Source organism: Gymnodraco acuticeps, unplaced genomic scaffold, assembly GCF_902827175.1.
Source record: "Gymnodraco acuticeps unplaced genomic scaffold, fGymAcu1.1, whole genome shotgun sequence".
NCBI classification, from domain to species: domain Eukaryota; kingdom Metazoa; phylum Chordata; class Actinopteri; order Perciformes; family Bathydraconidae; genus Gymnodraco; species Gymnodraco acuticeps.
In genome coordinates, this window is record NW_022989894.1 from 2,539,342 (window position 1) to 2,562,664 (window position 23,323).

Genomic DNA, 23,323 nt, shown 5'->3' on the forward strand with positions numbered 1-23,323 from the left:
GCTTGTCAGTCGACCACATTGTTTCCTACTGAAATATCTATAAGATGGATTTATATTAAATTACAAGTAAACTTGCTTGCCTAATACCGGCACAACTAATAACAGTTAAAGCCCACCTTAGATGCTAAAATAGTAACTTATTCTTGTTTTGTTGTATTTGTATTCACACCAGCTAACCACATAGAGCCCTGAGCAACAGAAAGGAAATGTTCAGTATTTGTGATGAGAACTGGATGTGCTAGTCTTTGACAGATCCAACAAAAGCTGAAAGAAGGAATCAACTTAGGGCTTTGTGTCTGCTGATGGGTAACAAACGCTGTCTTGTTATCATTTCAGTACAACTGATATCAAAAGTCTCCAAAGATATTTGTTTAGTATAAAGAGGCATTACTTTCTGCAATTACGTTACAAATCTAACCTTAATATAGTAGGAAAAAGACACTCCATGCCAACTCCGTAAGACGCCAGAATAATGAAGGCATCTGTGTTTAGGTGTGTGACCAGTGTGTGACCCATAACATTTCAGTAGAGCGAGTGACTCACTGTGTCTTACTCCAGTGACTGGAGGCAGTACTGCTGGACTGAAAAACCCGTGACCCCAAAGTGTTTCCTCTGAACTATCGAGGTCACTGGATACATCCACACTGAGCTGAACTTTTAGATGCATGGTCTAATGACTGGACGCACACGTAGGTGGAGGGGAAGTTGAAAAGACAGCTAGTACACTGTTGACAGAATGACTTTATTCCTGTAATCTCCGTTTGAACTCACCTTGTCTGGGTCCATAAGGGAACGCACGCCAAAGCTCATGCAACCCAGCAGCGCACTCATCCTGTTTGTAGAGAGAGAAACAGAAAGAATAAAGATGAAGGATACAAATATATATACCTTTCTCGAATTAAAGCAAATGTGTTCTCAGGTTTGGTTTCTGAAATGTGTTTTTATCCTCCAAAAGCATGAAATCCCATGAGCCTAACATATCAGTATGAAGATTTATAATGTTTGTCATATAAGTGTCAGATGCTTCACATCATCTGGTCCCACATTACTGCACATTCTTAATTATTACAAAAAAGAGGGGACAAGATTGATCCCTTGTGTACAATCTGTGTCGTAAGAGGAATAGTAAAACAAATGAAGTTGATAAACAAAACAATAACTACAAAGTTGAAGCTATAAAATGAGAAATATATGAATTCCGACATTGGACCAATGTTATGGGAGTCTGTGTGTGGCGGTGGTTGAGGGGGTGGGGATGTTCAATTATGCATACATAAATGAAACCTCCCAGCTGGACAGGACTAATGCAGCTGCTGATTCTGTTCTCAGGGCAAACTGGCTGTCAGCACAAATGAACACCTTTCTTGGCTCCGCTCAGTAGAAGGAGCCAGTGACCGAAAGAGCTCAGCAGCATTAGCAGATTGTTCACAATGATGAGTTTTATAATAGCTAATTTTACCAAAACTTCCAGCTAGCGCCTCTGTACATCTGTTCTTGGGCAGAGTGGTGCATTGAGTTAAAAATGTAAGTCGGCGTGCTAATGCTTTAATTGGAAATGTAAACATGATGGTGTTCAGCAGGTTTAGAATGTCATCATCATTTAACACATACAGTAGGCAAGCTGACATTTGATAAAAAAAAGGACTTCACCCTAAGTAAAGAGGCTGATTGGAATGTCAGCACTTTGCAGGTTTTTTGAATAAACCAAGGTATTTGACCAATTGAAATGTTGACTATGATGGCACTATATGGAAAGTTAAGGGATCACCAATGTGATTACGTTGAGTCCTGACAAAACATGTTTTCCCTCATTTTCATCCAACTGTTTTTGGGAAATATCAATTGAAACCACAGCTTCATGGTGTGTAATAGATGGTGTGTGTGGTTAATAGATTAAAAGACATTGGTTCACCAAAGTATTCATTCTCTGGGCACCATCAATATCTGTACCAAATTCACCGGTAAATCATCACATACGTGTTTAAATTCCACTTAAAGCTAATTTAGCATCCTGAATCATCCTAAAGTCAATTTGCCAGGTGCCCTAGTACCTTAAAGTTACTTTTACGTAAAATAAATGATTAAGGCAGCAGCTTTTCTAAAGGGTTAATTGTTACCTACAATACTGTTTATAGTGTTGTGATTTCTTTCAAAGTGGCCTGGTCAAACAATGATTACACTTTGAAGAGCTGCCATTAGCTATGGAGCTGGCAGAGTCCCACATAACACTTGTTTGGTATAATGTGGATCGTTAGGAGATGAGAATAAGGGATGATTGAGCAGGGGAAAACAGAAAATGACATTGTGATGCCCTGGGTTAATCTAAATTAAGTGCTGCTCCTATCATCAGCCCTACCCTACTCACTTAAGCAATGCTTTGTGCCTGTTTTGATTTACACTGATGTCCTTCGGTTGGCTACAGCAGCACTTTGGCCAATGTTCTGTAGTGTTTAAGAAGTTTGGCTAAAGAGGCACTAATGCTTACAACTTCTCCACAGCACAGAAGAGGGCAACGTTGAATAGTCAACGTTTTATTTGGGGCTAGAAATAAAAAGTGATTTTTTTTTTAAATCATTTGGGTAATGAAGACCTGAAGACGATCACCCCTGAAGAGACTTTAGGTCCTCATTTCTGCTTGTGGTGCATACATGTGGTCTGCAGGCGGTCAGGTCTCTCTTTTATTTAGATGTTGATGATCATGAGCTGCTTCTTCAGTTTATGCAGGCATGTCTGTGGCCTGATAAGAGAACATATTGTTACTCAGTTGCTCTTTTTAACAAAAGGAGTGTTTTGTAACTTCAGCAACCTCGATTAAAATGACATTCAAATGCTGTCTGCAGAAAACTAAATCCAAGCAGCATCTGTTCTCCACCTCACCGGTAAATGAGTGCATGCAACAGATCTGACATTTAATATATGACATTATTTGATGTTCTTTTAATTGTGATCGATTTCCTTGAGGTTCTAAGATGTATCGTTTACATAAGATAGTCCTTGGTTGACAGAGCACCTGGAGAACCCATGACTATGTGACATTGCTCTGTGTGGATTAGAAGTATTTGAAGAAAGCGTGCAAAACAAATCGTTGTGCATCATGTTGCTTCTGAGCCATTTTTAGTAGGAAATGGGAGCTTGTAAGAGTCTACCTCTCGTAGTCTATGCAATACTATTGTTTGGAGAAGGGCAAACTGCACACTGTTTTCAAGTGTTTAGGATAATAAACTGACAAATATAATATTAAACCAACCAGCATTTGGATAAAAGCAAATAATGTTCAACTATTTGAAACATGTGTTCCTACTGGCTTTTCCCAATAAATACCAAGTGACATTTGGTGTGAATGAGGCTTAATTGCTTACCAAAGATGAGTAAATCTCTCTTAATCTGTGTCCCAGAAACTCTCCCAACAAGGTCTTTATCTTTATAAGCATTCCATGATCTTAACTCAACCACTCATGTAAGCCTGCTCCTGTATACAGTACATCTGTACACGTCGTTTCAAACAGCTGCTGTATGTGACACTATGCTTTTAATCAACTGAAAACACAAAGAATCATTGGAATTGGAAAAGGGGGATATCTGCATTAATGTCAAACGTAGTGTTCTTCAGTGTTTCTACCACATAGCAATGTTTCATCTGTGCTCTCAATAAAACATTGCACAAGAGATGTGTGACTCATTCAACCATATGTCCTCCATCCCCAGCAATGACCCTGTTTCATCTTTAGTCTGGTGAGGCAGGGAGGCGAGAGTAACACATTCACTCTGCCAGAGTGAACACACACACACACTCTCTCTCTCACACACACACACACACACACGCTGCAGAATCAATTATACAATGGTGTTGTACTGCTCTACTGGGAGGCTTTTTGCATGTTACAGCTTCTTGTAAAGATAAGTTCAAATAGGAAAAAGACTCACAAAACGATTATCTTTGAGCCACTAAAACCAACACTCTCCCCACCAACATCGTCAACATTCCCAGCAGGTACCTCGATGTGGAGTCAGAGTTCCACATTGTGAAGAGCAGTCTCTTATGCAGGTCCCCTTCACTGACAACACTGAAAACAAAGAAGAAATCTAGTTTCCCCTCACTTGTTTACCAAGTTCATCTTTGAAATAACATCTGTTTGGCACTAACAACATCTGCATAGAACACAACTGACTCAAAAGCAGTGTGTGTAAAATGCTAACGTAGATATTGATATGTATCATATACAGTGACATAATGTCTTGATGTAATTGTGTAACACACATTCAATCGCAGTTAAGCAAATCTGTCTTACACTTAGGATTCAACTGAGTTAAACTACCCTGAAATAACATTTTTGAAGGTGTGCTGCACTTCTGTAACATTGTATAAAAGCTTACAAGTAAAAGGTTTGCAAGAAGATGGGGTTCCTACACTCAGGAACCATCTGACTCTTCTGTCTGTCGCTGGGATCGCTGTCCGGGAACATGCCGATCTGAATAGGACGGTAAAACAAGTTCACACACTTTAATATTCACAGTTTTTTCTTGAACTGTATAACTCTGTCGAGGGCTACATACCTTAACATAAGAGTCACATGACCGCTGGCAACCCTCCACAATGCCCCGAGCCTCAAGAACTGTCAACACATACAAAAAGAACTGAATAAATTACTCGCATTAATTATGTATATGCTCATCTCGTTTTTCAGGAGCTGCGCAAAGTGTCACTAATAATGAAATTAAACTGGACCAACGAATGCCCTGCGGCTCAGAATACTGTATGGTATACAATATTTCAGTAAAAAGGGAATGTTGCAACAAATATGCAATCAGGTAGACTCTGCATGTGTTAGGAGTCCAGTGAGCACACGGTAAAATGTATGGGCCGTCACATTTAATATAGCTTGTGTCAGCTTCAACTCGGGAAATGCAGAATCGGACCCGAATGCAGACATATAGGCAGAGTGGAAAAGATTAATGATTTATTGCCACAATGAAAGTATATACAGGGCCTACAGGCAGAGAGATACAGATACAGGTTACGTTTCATGTTTAGGGAACAGAAGGAAAGTGGGATAGGTGAACAGGGGAGGTCAGGTGAGTATAGGACTGAAGGGAAAGGGGTTATAGCAGGGCAGGAAGGAGAATGTGGATGTGGAAGTAGAGAAAAGGTTTAAGGGAAGGGAATGGCAGGAGACAGGCAGATTGTGACAGCTTGAATGAATCACATTAACTCCACTCGTGGTATGTGAAGAAAAGAAAGAGGATGTCTGTCTGCTGAAATAACAAGCAGTGAAAAAGATTTGTGAGATTTCCAATAACTACAAACCAGACTTTATAGAAACAGCTGCTCAGTAAATCAACATCTGATGCATGTTTCCTGCTCTCCTTTCTTGTTGCCAACCAAGCCATTACACTGTGGGTACTTTATCCCCTGCCAAAAAGCAGCATCAAATGAAATTCTACTGGCGTTTACGTCCACATGGGGCTCGAACACCTCATGGATCAAGAGACAGGAGGCTGTCAGAAGTCTCACATGGTTTAGTCTAAAGGCATTTCTCAGGATATGTTCAAAAATGTCCTAAATGTCAACTTCATACAGATCAAAACACCAAATACGATAATAAATAATCATTTCTGACTCTTCGTCCATTTCACCTGAAGACACATCTTAGAAACGACATGCAAAACACATAGGTTTAAAATGCAAGTAACTCCGGGTCTATAATCGAGCATTATTCGCGGTGACAAAACATTGAATAATTCTTTTTATATAAGAAAACAGCTTTCACTCTCCTTGAAATAAAAAAGATGTACTCAGTTTTGTAGGGTTAGAGATGTGTTGATCAAACTCTGTAGTATTCAGTGATGTTGTTGTATTGAGTTGCATTATCTCTAGAGGGTTTTTTTCATAATATTCTGTTCCCCTCATTTTGGATAATTAGACATTGCATTACATTTGTCATGGAAGGGTGGACAAAAAAACATCTCATTTGGAATCTGATGAATAAATGGCCATTCACTCGGAGAAATGACAGGGGCACAAAAGACCTGAGAGAGGACACAGAGAATCACAAACAAAAGTAGAAGCGTGCATGACTTGGTTGCTGGGAGACCAAATTAAATAACCACTTAAGTTAGATCAATGTGCTCAGCTCCCTACCAACCTACCTACGCCTTTTCATATGAATGGTCTGCTGTCGTGATTAGACAATCTGCACTGTGCCATTCATGTGCTGCAAATCATGTGCTCAATTTGCCTTGCCAAATACATTTGAATATTTCACCAGCCTCATAGTGCAGTCTTTCAAGTGGTCAGAGTACATGGTGTTTGGCCACAGCAGTGCAGCCTTTAATAGGACTTACCACTAACAACAAGAACTTCTTGCTCCTGGATGATTGACAGCTTCAGCTGACCTATTGAAAACAAGAAAAGGAAGGTTATGACAGTTTGGGGCATATCATTATTAGACGTAATAGTTTACATTTAAGTGGAAAAATAGAACACTTATTTGCATTAACTTGTCATTGTGAAGTAAATGAGGATTTCAAAATGCAATGGCTGTAGAATAATGACAAGAATCAGCGTTTACATCGGTATCAATCTTCTCGTCTAACTCTCAGCAAGAAAGTAAATAACCACATCTACAAAAATGCCAAAGCCTGTTTGTATCACTATTGATAAAAGGGCTTAGTTTTACTTGTAATGTAAAAAAAATACATTTTTGGTTATCATGACTTATCCTGGTCATTAGACAAGGTTGAACTTGACATCATTTGAAAGAGGGCAGCAGAGGGAATGTGAGCAAACAGCTTGGAAAGTGCAGCCTACGAGCAAACCAAAAAGGTCAGATAGCTTCTCAGGGCTCGTAGCTGTGTGTGTGTGTGTGTGTGTGTGTGTGTGTGCGCGTTTGTGTGTAAGCTTACAGCCCGTTTTGATTTCAGAAATCTGTTGATATTAACATTGTATCATCTCCCATCTGAGGACCAAAGAGCATGATACAATACGTTTAATTATTTATTTATAGTTTAGCTCACCCACTTATTTTTCTGTGTGTGTGCGTGTGCGTGTGTGTGTGTGTGCGTGTGTGTGTGTGTGTGTCCACACTCCACAGTCCATCATGTGTCAGTATTTCCCCTCCCTCACTCCCACTTTGTCTGCCGTTGTTTCCCTTTCCTGTAAGTCTCCTAGCACTGCGAAGGGCTCTAGGAGACTTGTTAGTCATGTTGACATGGCCAATGCTAACATTGGCTTTGTGCTCCTCTAAATTAATCCTGCTGCTCATAAGAGCAGAGTAAAAAAAACTCAAATGTGGGAGCCTTGTTGTGTGATAACGCTGCTGGCACTTCAGCGCTTGGGTACAAGGGATGTTTGTCGTTCCCACACTGAACTTGGCATAGTTTTGTGCTGCTGGCTGAGGTGGAAGAACAAAGTGAGAACACGGTTTGAAATATCTTGCTGGTACATCTGAACCTAAAGGTTAAGAAGCAGCCTAAAAAATGGCAAACACAATCTGTACCACACTGTAGTTATAACGGTAAACAGGTTCTTGTCACTGCTGGGAAATCCATCTTGTTTAAATGGTTAAAAGGTATCCATGTTTGCAGTAAACAGTCAGCAGGAGCTTTATTGATCCTTTAATGGAATGTTCCTTCATTCTCAACACTGCAGGTGATGTATGCTAAGTCGATACATTGCTCTAATTGATAAATACATTAGCCTGCTTTGTAACATCAGCTCAAAAGGGATAAGCATAGTTAGTGATAACGATAGAAGTGGTTCCAGTGGTTCTCAAAGACAGGGGAGAGAGAATCTAATAAATAGTAGGCACAAAAGAGAAAAAAGCAGATGGCCTGTAAGAATGGAACAATGATATTTTGGAAGCAATGGTTGCAGATGCGAGTGTAGGAGTGAATTAATAGGGCCTGGCAGACAAGACAGCGCTGTGGGTCAATACATGCATAACTGAAAACACACCCACGACTCACGCACACCAATGCAGGAATAAATGGCCACTATGCACACTGCTCTGAAAGCTCAACCTCTGAATAAATCACTACGACTTATGCACGACTACCCAATCCACTCTAATCAGAGACATTTCCATCATGAAGTTCAAATGCCTTAAACATATCAAATGTATTAAATGTTCCAAAGTTCTACCAATATTGATTCATTTGACATCTGAAGGCACATTTGTGATTTAGGGTTGTGTGAATAATTCAGAATTGACTTGGATTGGATCTTCTGAGGATCTTTATCACGTGCTGTTCCCAAATCCCTCTTCCATTGCTTTGTCTCTTCAGAAATACAAAGAGATGCCATCCTCAGCCATTCTGCGTTGATGTGCTTGGCAAGATTTAGAGCTAGGTTGGATTAAAGATTCCAGCCTGCTCCTGGGGAAGGAAGGTCAAGGTAACAAGTATTTAGTGTCAGAAGAAAGGCCAGCCTTACAGAGAGAAAGAGGGTTTAGTAACTAAAATAGTGCAGCATGAAGTTTTATAACAGAGATCCATCAACAGTAAAAAGTACTTGGATGAGGCATAGCGGGTAATAATTACAGAAGGCAAAATTAACTAGTGTGCTTTAGAAAACATACTGCTTGACTCCAAAAGGTGAAAGAGGCTTCATTTCTTAGTGTTTGCATTTAAGAGAGGCGCAACGCTATGAAGCTTCAAATGAAAAGATTAAATTCCCAGAAACCTTAATTATTTTGACTTCCTCTCATCCTATAAACAGTCAGTTTGCAAACATAATTAGTCTCCGGTATAGGAGAAAGATGTGAATGGTGTCTGAGTTTGCAGACTTCCACTCAAGTCAAAACGCCAATTAAACCTTCATTTAAGTGCCTTTGAAACAGCAGACTGTTATTAAGAAATGTTGTTTTCAATCAATAAAGCCAATGTCCTCAAACTTCAACATCAAGTAGTGTTTATCGTCCTTTCCTCAGTGTTGTTTGTGCAGCTATTTCCCAGAAGGTTCTGCGTTGAACAGATAAGTCAGATGCTGTTGTTATTCCTTTGTCTGCATGAGCTAAAGTGTTTTTATTTCTGACTTAACACCTTTAATAAATTGAGAGAAATGTGGTTTGTTAAATACTGTGCAGCATGTTTAATCAGTATGTAATGGGAAAAGAATACAGAGATGTTTAAGAACAAAAAAAGGTGTAGCCATAAAAAAGATGTAAGACACTAACATTGATGTTGACAGTGAGTCACTCGCCATCTGAGTATTCCCACGTTCACATGTCAGCCCAGTTAGTCACCATACTGCTGTCCAGTAACAAGACATGAGCCCAGCCACGTCACGCTTATCTGGAATCAATTTGGTATAGATTACAGATATTGATGAATGTGATTTCTTTATAAATGCAAACTTTAAAAACACCAAAGTGCACAGACACATTTAGACAACATGTACTTTGTGTGTGGCTCCCTTTGCTCTGCCAAAGGCAAATCGAAAATGTCATCCAACCATGTGTCAGATATTGTGGATGAACTTCAATATCTGTTCTTTCGTGTCCATTTGGCCACATTCTGTCAGACAGCATTTGAAATGTCCTACTCGGTCATTGCAGCGGGCGCTCTGTCAGTGTTGCTGTCACTCAAAACGAAGCTACCGCCATCTTCCTCTGAGGCTTTAGTCACGTTGCAGATAACAACCCAGTTCATGTCCTGATCTTTCTCAAGGTGTCCTTGCACATTTCCTACAAAAAAGACACATTCAATTCTTGTTTTTTGAAGTATAGAATGTAATCGAAAAAATAAATCTTCCATTGAAAGACCAAAGAAAGGGAGTAAAGGCCATACTCTAGCTGATCAGAAGGTTGTGTTGTAAAACTGTGTGTGTCTTGGTTATCCTGTACCTCCCACTCCCTCTCTGTGCTTTATTAAGCTTTGCTGCTTCTCTGTCACATTTGCATTTGAAAACCTGTGCCCCACCAGCATCCAATAAGGCTAACCGAGAGGACACTGTTGGTCTTTATGTGAAAGTTAAAGTAGCAATTATCAGCAGAAAGGAACAAAAAATGGGTGGGAGTTAATCCATGTCCTGCAGGGACATGCACAGGTACAGGCTAATGTTGCCGGGGCAACTGCCCGTTTGCCATTTTTGTCTGACCTGCCCCTCTGGAGAGAGCGAGAGTTTTTTTTTTTTTTTATTATTATTACATTACATTGCATTTAGCTGACGCTTTTATCCAAAGCGACTTACAATAAGTGCATTTGACCAGGAAAATACAAACTTGAAGAAAACAGAATCCTATAAGTACATCAGGTTTCATAGAGCTAAAACATTTCAAGTGCTACTCAACTGGCTTTAGATAAGCCAGTCCTTCCCAAACCCACGTGTTTTTGCTGATGGGAACTTGGGTCCCCCTAGCAGCGAGGGTGCAGCGAGTCGTTTGGCTGATGCAGAGCGGAGTGCACGTGCTGGGGTGTACGGTTTAACCATGTCCTGGATGTGGGAAGGGCCAGATCCATTCGCAGCATGGTACTGTACGCAAGTACCATTGTCTTGAAGTGGATTCTAGCAGTTACTGTTAGTTAGTTTTGCTGATATAGGCTTAGTTTGTCGGGGGATGTTACGTACTCCCCCCCTTTTTGTTGTCCTCTTTGTTCTCTCTGCTGTGCAGGTACACCTGGCTCCGCCTTCCCCAGGTGTTCCCAGTTGTCACTCAGCCGAGCTTGGCCCAGGTATTCCCAGTTGCCATGCAGAGAATGCGTAACACAAATCATAGGTTGATGCGGTGGAGTATTTTCATGCAAGCCTTCAATGTTGAGGTCAAACACATTCGTGGCAAGGATAATGTGTTGGCTGATGCATTGTCGCGCTTATAATATAGCAGTTATTGTGTGTTGTTAACCTGTCTGGTGTGTGGAATGAGTGGTGGTGAGCACGTCTGTCAACTAAGGTTGATTGTTGTGATTGTTTTGTTTTAAAAAAAATTTAAAAATTTAAAATCACTAACTCATGGTGGGGGTGTTACTTACTCCCCCCCTTTTTGTTGTCCTCTTTGTTCTCTCTGCTGTGCAGGTACACCTGGCTCCGCCTTCCCCAGGTGTTCCGAGTTGTCACTCAGCCAAGCTTGGCCCAGGTATTCCCAGTTGCCAATCAGCCGAACATAAAAGAGGAGGCTGAAGGAGAAGGAGGAAGCCGATCACTACTCCGGATGTCTCTGCTGTGGCAGAGCTCTTTTGCTTTTTGTTGTGTTTCCTGGAGGACGTGTTAAAGTTAGGTTTTTGCGGCTTTATTTCTCCCGTTAGGTTGTGTGTGATTTTGGGTAGCGGAGGAAGGCTCTGGATCCTACGGCCCGTGGTGTGGTTGGCCCAAGTCCCCTCCGTCTTTTGTTTGTTTTACCTGTCCTCCAGTGTATGTTTTATGATTGTGGCAATAAATGTACGATCACTGTTTAGTGCCTACGTGTTGTGTATTTTTGTTTTATGTTGCGGACTGCCTCACGAGCCACTACTATTAAGTAGGGAGGCGGGTTGTAACATATGGGGGCTCGTCCAAAGGCTGTCTCGGGCAGGTGCCGGTGTGGTGGTGAGTAGTATTACTTTGTAAAAGGCCCTTGACAGCATTTATTTGTTTGGTTGGCTGTATAGCGTAGAGTTGCAGTGATGGATTTCGACTTGGAGGGGTTTGTGGGTGATCCGACTCGGGGGAAGTTGGATGCATGTAGCAAACAGCAGCTTGGTCTGATCGCAGGCAAATTTGACGTTGTAGTCGACAAACAGAACAAGAAACAGATCATTAAGAGACAGCTGTTGGCTGCGCTTATAGATCAGGAGGTATTGTCAGAGGAGGAAGTAGACGTTCCCATGGATGACGGGACAGAGGTCTCTCAGAAAGTGAGCGACCTTCAACTTCAGCTAGAGCTGCGCAAGTTGATGGTTAGAGAGAAGGAGAGTGATAACAGACTGAGAGAGAAGGAGATCGCCTGTAATCTCGAATTGAGGAAGTATGAGGCGGAGTTACGTTTGAGGGAGCTGGAGCTGACGGCTTACCAGACTCAGCAGTTGGGGTCTGCGCAACCTCATGATTTTGACATAGTCAAGTATACTCGGTTTATCCCAGTATTTAACGAAAAAGACGTTGATAGCTATTTTGTCCTGTTTGAGCGTGTAGCAACAACGTTTAAATGGCCTGGGAACATGTGGACCGTTATGCTGCAGTGCGTTCTCGCGGGTTAAGCGCAGGAGGTGTATACTGCGTTATCTGAGGAGGTTAGCCGGAATTATGAACAGGTGAAAGCTGCAATTCTGCGCGCTTATGAGCTGGTGCCTGAGGCATACCGTCAAAAGTTTCGTGGTTTGAAAAGGCAAGATTGTCAAGCGTATGTGGAATTCGCCTGTGAGAAAGAGGTTCTGTTTGAGCGATGGTGCTCATCGACGGGGACAAAATCTCTAGAGGACCTAAAAACATTAGTGCTCATGGAAGAATTTAAAAACTGTTTGCCTTACACAGTAGCCACATACCTCAATGAGCAAAAACCGGTGAAACTGTTTGATGCTGCGGTTTTGGCTGATGAATATGTGCTTACTCACAAGACTGTCTACAGTGAGAGGACTAGGGCACAGGCCGGGTTTGTGGACAATAATATCAGAGAAACCCCAGTGTTCACTAAAGCGCCATGGCAGTCCAGCAGGCCAAGAGTTGCTGAGGAAAAACCAGGAGAGGTGAATTGGGGATCTACGGATAGGCCAGTGTGTCATTACTGCAAGAAAAGAGGTCATATTGTTGCGAATTGTTATGCTTTGCGGGATGAGGAGAAGCCTGTAAAGACGGTCGCTTTGGTGAGTACTTCAAAGCCAGGGTCTCTCAAATCTGAACTGGAAGTTTTTGCTCCGTTTCTCATGGAGGGAATGGTGTCTTTACCAGGGAAGAACAACAGGGTTCCAGTGACCATTTTGAGGGATACAGCAGCTTCGCAATCCTTTATGATAAGGGGGGTGTTGCCCCTCTCTGAGGAGTCTGCTGTGGGTTCAGGTGTTCTTGTGAGGGGGTTTGGTATGCAGTGTGTGGGTTCGCCATTGCATAATATTCATCTTGAGTCAGATCTGGTCACAGGTCCGGTAACTGTCGGGGTTCAGCCATGTCTTCCCATTGAAGGGGTAGATTTGGTCTTGGGGAATGATTTAGCCGGTGGCAGAGTGCTCGTTAAGCCGGGAGTGAATGCGGTGGCAGTCACCCGCGACAGTTTTACGGCTACGGGATTGGACAGACCGGTCAGGGATCCTCCATCATGGCGTGAGGGTGGGAAATCAGGTACGATAAGCCCTGGGGCTGTTCATAACCCTGTCGCTGCCTGTGTGGAGCCCCTGTCCAGTGCTAAAAGTGACACCCCTGTCACCTCGGAGGCCCCGATCGCTGCGGAGACTCTGGCCAATATGGAGTCTCATTTGGCACACTTGCCTGATGCGCAGCGTGCAGACGTATGGGAGCTGATCGTGAGGTGGAGCGCCCTGTGTCGTACCGCTCCGGGAAATTCAATCCCCACCAGCGGGTGTGTTCCACCATTGGTTCCACAGTCGAAAAGGAGGCACTGGCTATGGTTCTGGCTTTGAACCATGTTGAGGTATACGTGGGGTCATCAAACATTCCTGTCACTATTTTCACCGATCACAACCCCCTTGTGTTTCTGCAGAGAATGCGTAACACAAATCATAGGTTGATGCGGTGGAGTATTTTCATGCAAGCCTTCAATGTTGAGGTCAAACACATTCGTGGCAAGGATAATGTGTTGGCTGATGCATTGTCGCGCTTATAATATAGCAGTTATTGTGTGTTGTTAACCTGTCTGGTGTGTGGAATGAGTGGTGGTGAGCACGTCTGTCAACTAAGGTTGATTGTTGTGATTGTTTTGTTTAAAAAAAAATTTAAAAATTTAAAATCACTAACTCATGGTGGGGGTGTTACTTACTCCCCCCCTTTTTGTTGTCCTCTTTGTTCTCTCTGCTGTGCAGGTACACCTGGCTCCGCCTTCCCCAGGTGTTCCCAGTTGTCACTCAGCCGAGCTTGGCCCAGGTATTCCCAGTTGCCAATCAGCCGAACATAAAAGAGGAGGCTGAAGGAGAAGGAGGAAGCCGATCACTACTCCGGATGTCTCTGCTGTGGCAGAGCTCTTTTGCTTTTTGTTGTGTTTCCTGGAGGACGTGTTAAAGTTAGGTTTTTGCGGCTTTATTTCTCCCGTTAGGTTGTGTGTGATTTTGGGTAGCGGAGGAAGGCTCTGGATCCTACGGCCCGTGGTGTGGTTGGCCCAAGTCCCCTCCGTCTTTTGTTTGTTTTACCTGTCCTCCAGTGTAGGTTTTATGATTGTGGCAATAAATGTACGATCACTGTTTAGTGCCTACGTGTTGTGTATTTTTGTTTTATGTTGCGGACTGCCTCACGAGCCACTACTATTAAGTAGGGAGGCGGGTTGTAACAGGGGACATCTTACTTCTTCCTTCTCTCTGTCTATACCTGTGTACTCTCATGTTCCGATTAACCCAGCTTCCCCAAATTTCTTTCTTTTTGGTGTCTATATACGCCGGGATCCAGAGTCATGGATGATCCTGCGGTCCTGTGTCCTGCATCGCGAGCCCTGGATCTTGAGTCGTGGCTGTGGTCCTGGATCATAGGTCCTGGATGGATATCCTTGTGGATTCATCTTCCTATTATAGACACATGCATTTCCAAACATTTGGACTACCTATGTTGCAAATGTATTATCTTTTCAATTTACACACAGCATCTATTGCACGTCTGTCCGTCCTGGGAGAGGGATCCCTCCTCTGTTGCTCTCCCTGAGGTTTCTCCCATTTTTCCCTTTAAACTGTGGGTTTTCTTCGGAAGTTTTTCCTTGTACGATGTGAGGGTCTAAGGACAGAGGGTGTCGTATTGTCATACTGATATTCTGTACAAACTGTAAAGTCCACTGAGACAAATGTAACATTTGTGATATTGGGCTATATAAATAAACATTGATTGATTGATTCTAGCAGTTACTGGATATATTGTGGCCGAATCAACATGATAAGCCCACAATTAGTCCCTTTTTCCAGTTTAGAGCAATAGCCCCTCCAAATGTCTGTGCACGTCCCTGATGTCCTGTAACATTTCTCTGTGAGAACGAGAACTCATTTAAAGAATTTGGAAACTGCTGTGTATAGGATTCAAAGTTCCCTCTGGGGCGAGCGCCAATTCATCGCTCAGGGGGAACAAAGAGCAGATTAGATGAGACATTTAAGGTGTCCTCCTATTTCCTTGATGAATTTCTTTAACGGGCGCATTATATAACTTCCCAAAACTCACCTTTCTCCGTTTTGGCTGCCAGAAACCAGTGGGATGGAGCTGCACAACTAATCAGACGAGTAGATCAAAGTTATTGTGTCCATTTAATCCATAAAAAGGGAGACATCGATACTCAGATGCCAATATGACAGATGCAACAGCAGAGCACTGTTTGATGGTTTCAAAGAGAAAGGTCTGGGGGGATTTAGTATTCATTATCTGGAAGACATTTCATATTTCTGAAAGGCCTTTGCCTTTGTTTAATAGTTTTTTTAATCGGTAATGCTCTGTGCACTTTAATCATAACCAAAAGGAACTTCCATCAATTACACAAGATCTCTGGCAGGCTTATCTGTTCTGAGGATAAGAAAAAGTATCGGTCCATGGAAAGACATTTTTTGTAATGAAAATACAAATAATGTGATCCGAAAAAAGCACTAAACTCTGACGCATTTATTTTGTAAAATGCTTATATCTATATATTAATATTAATAATAATTGCTTACTTTCATTAATGGAAAATCTTGGAAAATCACAAACTCTTATTTGTTTGTTGTTTCTCAACAAGATATGACATTATTTTGTTGTTTTTGCCCAGAGCAGGAACCACACAAATAGGCTATTGGGATCCACGCAATGTTTGATATATTGTAACAAAATGATATTCAGAAATTAGAACTTTCTCATTTCATTTTCTGTAGAAGCACTTTTTGAAGTCCAATTCTGATTTCTGGTTTGTAAATTCATCATCAGATAAAGGGTAAGAATAAAGTCAGTGATTCCTTGGAAGAGATTTATCTCTGAATAATATACATAAAACGCTCTTTATCTTTAGGCCTGAAAACCCTCTTTATACTTTCAGAGCTTCTTTATCCATTCTCCAAAGTCTTATCTTTTGTTCCTCCCCTGACTCAGGCTTTGCCTCATACTCCATTCAGTGGTGCAGTGATCAACTCTGCAGTGCAGGCGCAACTGTCAAACAAAACGTAGCATAAGACACAAACGCTGAACAAAGAAAACCTTACTTGGCTCCAACCACTCCACTCCATTATACAACAAGATCTGTCAAGTTACTTTACATTTTCAGGCAGCAAACGGAGACATTTTCTGTGACTATTAGGCAGCAAAAACAAACAATTCAGTCCTAGTTAGAACACGTCTTTGTGTGAAGAGTGGTTTGTAGAAGGGAAACATTTTCTGTTGATAAGACACACATTCTCAAGGGGAAGTGAAAACCTTAGGTTCTGACCAGGTGGGTGACAAAATATACTTTCTGGAAGAAGTCAAGCTCATGGCTAAGTTTGACCCAGTTCTGAAAGGGCACTATCAGAATGAGCTAAGTAAGTCCCCAAGAGGGCGGATTTTCCATAACATGACATATCAGAATTTAAACATTGAGTTATTATTTGAAATGGAATGCAAGATCTCAGAAGCAACTAGATTATGATGCTGAGGTAAAACAGAAATAAGGTAAAGTAGTAAAAAGGCTTGGATGTCAGAGAGAAAGCTACCAATGGTGCATCAACATTGTTTCATGCAGATATAAAGGTTTCTTCTCTTGGCCTGAACTTCCAAAAGGCAAGGATAGCTCTAGGGTGCATGTCCTTTAACATACTAAATAAAGACCTGACCTATTATTGACCTATTTATTGAAACACTAGTGTTTCAAATGCACATTAAAGCAGTTATTTGTTGTACTGTAACTACGTGTCAATTTCCTAAAAAAAAATGTAAAAAACAGATACACATCTCTGATTATTTACAACAAAGCTGCATGGAAATGAATCCTCAGATGAGTCCTTGAAATCCAGCCACAGTCAGAATTTTAGACTCATCATGACACCCCCACACATGCATTGCAGGCATTACAAACAAAAGCCAAACCCAACATCTATATATGTGTGTGTGCAAAGATATATACTGGATAAAGGATGTGACTTTAGTCCTAGAGTAAACAGTACAGGTGCACCCTCCTCCAGTTTGGATAGCACCCTCCATAAATGATTCAGGGTGTCACCAGATAAGCAGGGGCAGCCTCATTACCAGACCAAAGGACTTGTTGCAACTTCAAGGTCACTTGTTGCTGCGAGTAATTTGCGTCTCACGTTATACGCGCTGCAGGATCGAGTGTCTGTGCTGGCAAAACCACAATCCTTTCATATCATTTGGACACATTCCTTTACAGTTATAATGCATTTAGACACACAGATATTCTTTTGTATCCTTTTAAATTGATGCCGTTATGAACGCATGCCAAAAGCATCATAACTATCAAACAGTAAAGCCTCAAACTATGGTGTATTTTCCTGCACAAAGACTTTAACATAATAATCCATTCCTCACCATGAGTATTGAGGAGGAAGGACGGCGTCTCAGATAAGCTGGCGGGGGGGTTCTGCAGGAAAACTCGGAGACGGGACATCGTGGGGAGAGCATGCTAGCTGCCACTGTGGAAGAGATGGTTTCATCAGCTACTGAGATGAGGACTAGAAACTTGATGCCTGTGTGTGTGTGTGTGTGTGTGTGTGTGTGTGTGTGTGGGTGTGTGTGTGTGTGTGTGTGTGTGTGTGTGTGTGTGTGTGTGTGTGTGTGTGTGTGTGTGTGTGTGTGTGTGTGTGTGTGTGTATATAAAGAAACAAAGTGGTAGTACAAGAAAAATAGATTTGAAATCATGAAATGCTAAGAAGTGTCTCTATATGTTGCTGCAGTTATAATTCATGGTTAAGCCCGCGGAAGGATGGTCAACACTAAATGACAATATTTACAGCTAACATGCATGTTTTTAGTTTTCTCATATTCACAATTGGCACAAAAGACGACAGTTTCACGGTCATTCTACATACTGCATCACTGAAAATGTCACAAGCTTCCTCATTCACACACGTTATGTAGCCTCTGGCCATGGTTTTATAATGATCTTCCCTGTACTAAATGTAGCTTGTAAAGGGCAAAGAGTAATACTAAAATTACTAGATTAAATACAGTTGGCTATATTTTGAGTGGCACCACATATCAAATCAAAGTTTATTTATAAAGCATATTTATAAAGCATATTTATAAAGCACATTTATAAAGCACATTTAAAAGCGATTTTTGGTCGGCCAAAGTGCTGTACATGTAATAAATACCACAATCACAATAAAAGACAATAAATTACAACAGATATATAAAAAACACAGGGAAAAGTCAGGAGTCGTGCTCCGCTCTGACATAGCACCACATATACATACAAATAAATTGCAGGGTTCATCTGAACATACACTACCTCTGTCTAATCTGCCTGTTTATTGTTACTAATCATCCACCTACTGGTGACAGATGGCTTTGAATTTGCAGTCGAACAATATTGTTACAGCAAAGACTGTTTTCTATTAAAATACAGCCATTTCCTGGTTTCATATGGGCTTGTTTGTTTTTTACATTTGAAGCTGACCAAAGCCAATATGGGCTACGTTCATTGTACTCCCAGTCCCTACAACTGCCAGCTTTTAGATGGATTTTCAGTCAATTGACAAATGTTGACAGACAAAAGTGTGAGAGCACAAGGTTAGCTTTACAATGCCTGCTCAGTTTCAAAGGATTGATCTGGTGGTTCCCATAAAGTCTTTTACCATTTACTTTATTGGTTGTTCTCACGATAAGAGTACCTTCCAGAAAAATGATCATAAAACATCTTCTTTTCTTGAATATGAAAGATATGTTTGTCATTCATTCAAAAAAAATGTGGATTTTTGGTAGAAAATATGTCATAGTAACAAGGAAAATATAATATTAACAAAAACTGTCACATCTGCGTCCAGAGCAACAACAAAGATAAGAGACAAAAACATGTTTTTTTTTTATAGACAGATTAAATCATCAGTGCAGATTGAACATTGTTGTGGTTGTGGCAATAATCCAGATTATTTCACAGTAAGATTTAACACACCTCAGGGTGAAATGTGACACAGCAGTGATCACAACAGCACATTATGCTGACATCCTGCCCAGCGGCAGTGTACCAGTAACCCGGGGATGAACCTTTCTGCCAATCCTGATTACCAAATGGCTCACCCACCAAGAATCAAGTTTATTGAGGGGGATGAAATAAAACCCATGTCGAAATGCGTGCAGTTTACAACACTATGTCCAAATTAAAATCAGCAAGTATTGTACACACAGAATGCTAACAAAAATAGCATGCACTCAGATAACCTATTTTGGGCTCAGAAAGAATATAATTATCTTTTTTTGTAGTCTCTAGTCCCCTCCTCGGGACTTTAAAAAGTCACAATCCTTTTCCATCTTCCTCTCATTCTGTCCCTCCACAAAAAGTCCCTGATTCATTTGGGTCTTATCAGTTATAGCGAAGGGAAAACAAAAGAGTTTACTGGAACTCAGAAGCGGCTTCCCTAAAGGGGAAACTGGGCAGATAAAGCTATGTTGGCATGGCACGGTCTGTGTTAGCAGGGCCGGCCCTCGGCATAGGCAGTATAGGTGAATGCTAAGGGCGCATCAACCCATAGGGGGCGCCGAAAATTGGGGAGAAAAAAAAAAAAAGTTAGAAATTAAAAAAAAATAATAAATTTAATTTCATAACACAATTTTCCGATTTTGAATCAACAAAGTACATCTTATTATCTTATACTAACAGAACTACGCCTATATTGCGTACAGCGCCCATAAACTATGGCACACACACACCCCCCAAAAAAATCAAGTTGAACTGCCCCAGCCCCAGTAAAAACCAGAGGTTTATGTGAAATTGTTCTTTTTTTGAAATAATGGTAGTGTGCAATTATAGGTTTTAATTTTATATTTGTGTTAATTTAAAATAAATCAAACTCCCAAAAAACGTACACAGCTTCTGTGTGCTTTTATTAACATTGGAATTTACTGTGTAAGCGGCCGCGGGGGGGGGGGGGGGGGGGGGGGGAGCTTTAGAGAGCTCTCTCCTGAAAGACTGAGAGGCTCTGATAACCTCAGCTCAGTGAGGTAAAGGCACACCTTTATATGATCATTATAGTTATACAAAAATAAGAGAATAGGTGAAAAACAGGTATAAAATACTATGACAGTACAAAAAAGTTGTTATTAATAAACAAGAATACAGTTTGAAAGGGGAGTGATTTGTAAAATATCCATAAAGAAAAAGAAAATCTACTTCCAGTTCTGTTTCATATGGGTGTTGAGAGATGTATCCATAGATTTCCTAATGTTGCTCTCAAAGTGCACCAGATTGATGCTTTTAAAGGTGACGTGTCATGCTTTTCCGGTTATTACCCGTCCCCTTGTGTGTTATGAAGGTTTTTATGCATGTAAATGGTCTGCAGAGTCAAAACCCTCAAAGTACACCATGTAGCGAGTAAACTCTAACACAGAAAATACCTCCCAAAAACGCCTCGTTGGAGATACGTCACTGTCCATTTGATTCTTCCGGGTACATTATGATGTCATGTCGTCCCCGGAACGAAATGGACCAATCCGTGGAGCCGTTACGTTACGTCCGCGGAGCCGTTACGTTAAGCCCCCGCTGATTGGTCCAAATTGACCAATCCACGGACTTCCTCACACACTCAGTGCATGCAGCTCTGCTGATTTCTCCTCCCTGGCTGCAGGCTGATAACAGACAGTTGGGATCGCGGCGAAATTCTCTCTGCAGACCCATTCTCACAGCGTTTATCAACCTTTTTCTTACTCAATATCAAGCCACACTTATTGTTTTTACTTCGGCTGTGACTTTGTGTGTGCTCAGGGTGAGTTTGGCTGTGTTTCGCTGTGTATCGCGATTCACAACGTCCCGACTGGTCCCGACCAATCGGAGCACACTGTGCTCTAGGGCTGTGCAATTAATCGTATTTTAATCGCGATTACGATTATGGCTTGCGACGATTATGAAAACAGCATAATTGACAAAATACGATTATTTTGCTGGGTGCGCTTCACCCCTCCCTTAAAGCCCACTCGGCCACGTGGGAGTGACATGTGTTGTGAGTGTTCAGCGCGAGCGAAGATGTCAGAACAAGAGCAGCAACTCGTTAAAAAGAAGGGTCAAACTATTTCCACTATTTGCAAGTACTTTGGCTTTCAGGAGTCCGACGTGGAGCAAAATAAAGTACAGTGCAGGATTTGTTACCAGGTTGTGTTGGCACCACACGCTAACACAACCAATATCTTTAATCATCTGAAATACAACCACAAAGTGCAATACGACCGAGCAGTAATACAACAAAAAGCAGATGCCGCTCGACTTCATCCACCACATCATCACAGTCATCGATTCAGGACGCATTGTACAGAGCAACGGCCTACGCGACGAGCTCGCAGAGACACAGAGATATTACAGGTGCCATTACATTTCACATAGCTAAAGATATGTGCCCAGTTAGCACTGTTAGCAACCAGGGCTTTAAGCAACTTGTCAACACGTTGGACAAGCGTTACGCGATGCCGTCTCGGTATTATTTCAGCAGGTCTGCGCTGCCTGCCCTATATGACAAATGCCGTGGGGAAGTTGAGAGAGATGTGGCTTCAGCTGACTACTTTGCGACCACAACAGACCTATGGTCTAGCCCAGGGGTGCCCAACCAGTCGATCGCGAGATGTGTCTAAAAATAGAACAACAATATTCTGTTTTATGTCCTGTAACATAATCTTCCTGTGCCAGAATAATGCACTTGAACGCATCAAAGCTTTGTGATTGGCCGGCGTCACCCCATGTGTCGGGGCGTGGCTGAGGGTCTTCAGTACAGGTGGCAATATCGTCACCTGCCTGCGCTCATCTCTGAAACCAGACCATGTAAACAGCCTGGTGTTTCTTGCAAAAAATCTTTAAGAGATGACATGAGCAGCCCTACCAGCATTTGCCATGGTGGCCAAAACATTTTTATTTGGTCTTAAATTGTAGTTCAACATTTATTTCCTGTTACTTCTGGACAATGACGGTTGGCCAGCCTTCAACGTTTAACTGAGTGGAATATGTTGAATATGTTTTACCAAAATGTTGGCTATATGTTAAGGAGTTTTCAGTAGGTTGTGACAGTGCACTGCATCATATTTGATTTCATTTATTTTGGTCTAATTTATTTTTATTTATCATATTAATAATATATGTTTAGTATGGTTTTGGAAGTGCACTCCAACATATTTGTTGATCTGGTTTATTGGTAAAATATTATTTGTTTTAAAGTTCAATAAATGGTCAATGAATAATCGTCAAAATAATCGTGATATCAATTATTGACCCAAATAATCGTGATTATGATTTTTGCCATAATCGCACAGCCCTACTGTGCTCACAGGGAGGGGGGGGGGGGCAAGAGCTGCAACGAGCCGTTTAGTGGAGAGAGTGAATACTGCTGAATACACATACTTTACAGAGATGCTGTATGCGGGGGGGGGAGCCAGCTTTACAGGGCCAGCCCTGTGTGTTAGGAGACGTAACTCAATTTACGTCAGTCCCCCACTTAGATACAAAATACACAAGTGCTTAGGACTTTTTAACAGAAGGAAAGACCCTTTGATACTTGACTAAGTACTAAAAAAAAGAAAATCTTGACAAAAGATTTACTCGTATATTTGAATGTACGGGCCAAACTCAGAGACATCCGGTTATGCACAAACATGACTATTTATCAAACATCTCATTGTGTGAATATTTTGTAAAAGTTCCAACCCAGGTATCAACCCTACAATATGGTCGTATTATCAATATTGTGGTAGTTGGTAAAAAAAAAACTATATTGTGATTGTGAATTTTTTTCATGAAAAGGGCGCATTTAATCAGGATGTACAGGAACCTTGTATTTATAATTTTACCTTCAATTAAATAATTAAAAATCAAGAATACAAATCTTTACATCAACTATTCCTAAATTCCTTCGGATTCAGGCATTATAAGTTAACATTAGGTACAATTTGTACAAGGCAGACAAGTGTGAGGAAGGGGCAATAAGAGATGCACCTGGAAGAGGAAGGAAGAGGGAGACTTAATTAAGATAGTAGAGATAAATAGAAAAGAGCAGGACATGTTGCTCGAAGAGATGAGTTTTCCGTTTGTGCCGGGAGATCGGGGATGACTTTGCCATTTTT

General features: G+C 41.4%; 1 protein-coding gene across 3 annotated transcripts in view; it reads right to left on the reverse strand.

The window, feature by feature from the left end:
* Positions 1-23,323, reverse strand: part of rgs3a (regulator of G protein signaling 3a) — a 145,155-nt gene that overhangs the window by 116,359 nt on the left and 5,473 nt on the right. For all 3 annotated transcript variants that reach the window (XR_004567818.1, XM_034203552.1, XM_034203567.1), the window contains exons 3-8: positions 17,597-17,700; positions 6,343-6,393; positions 4,555-4,613; positions 4,375-4,469; positions 3,996-4,064; positions 772-832 (exon numbers count right to left, since the gene is read on the reverse strand). Coding sequence is in view for 2 of the 3 variants with exons in the window: in XM_034203552.1 (XP_034059443.1) it covers positions 772-832; positions 3,996-4,064; positions 4,375-4,469; positions 4,555-4,613; positions 6,343-6,393; positions 17,597-17,675 (414 nt within the window). In the remaining variant the exon portion in view is untranslated. The remainder of the gene's footprint in view (positions 1-771; positions 833-3,995; positions 4,065-4,374; positions 4,470-4,554; positions 4,614-6,342; positions 6,394-17,596; positions 17,701-23,323) is intronic.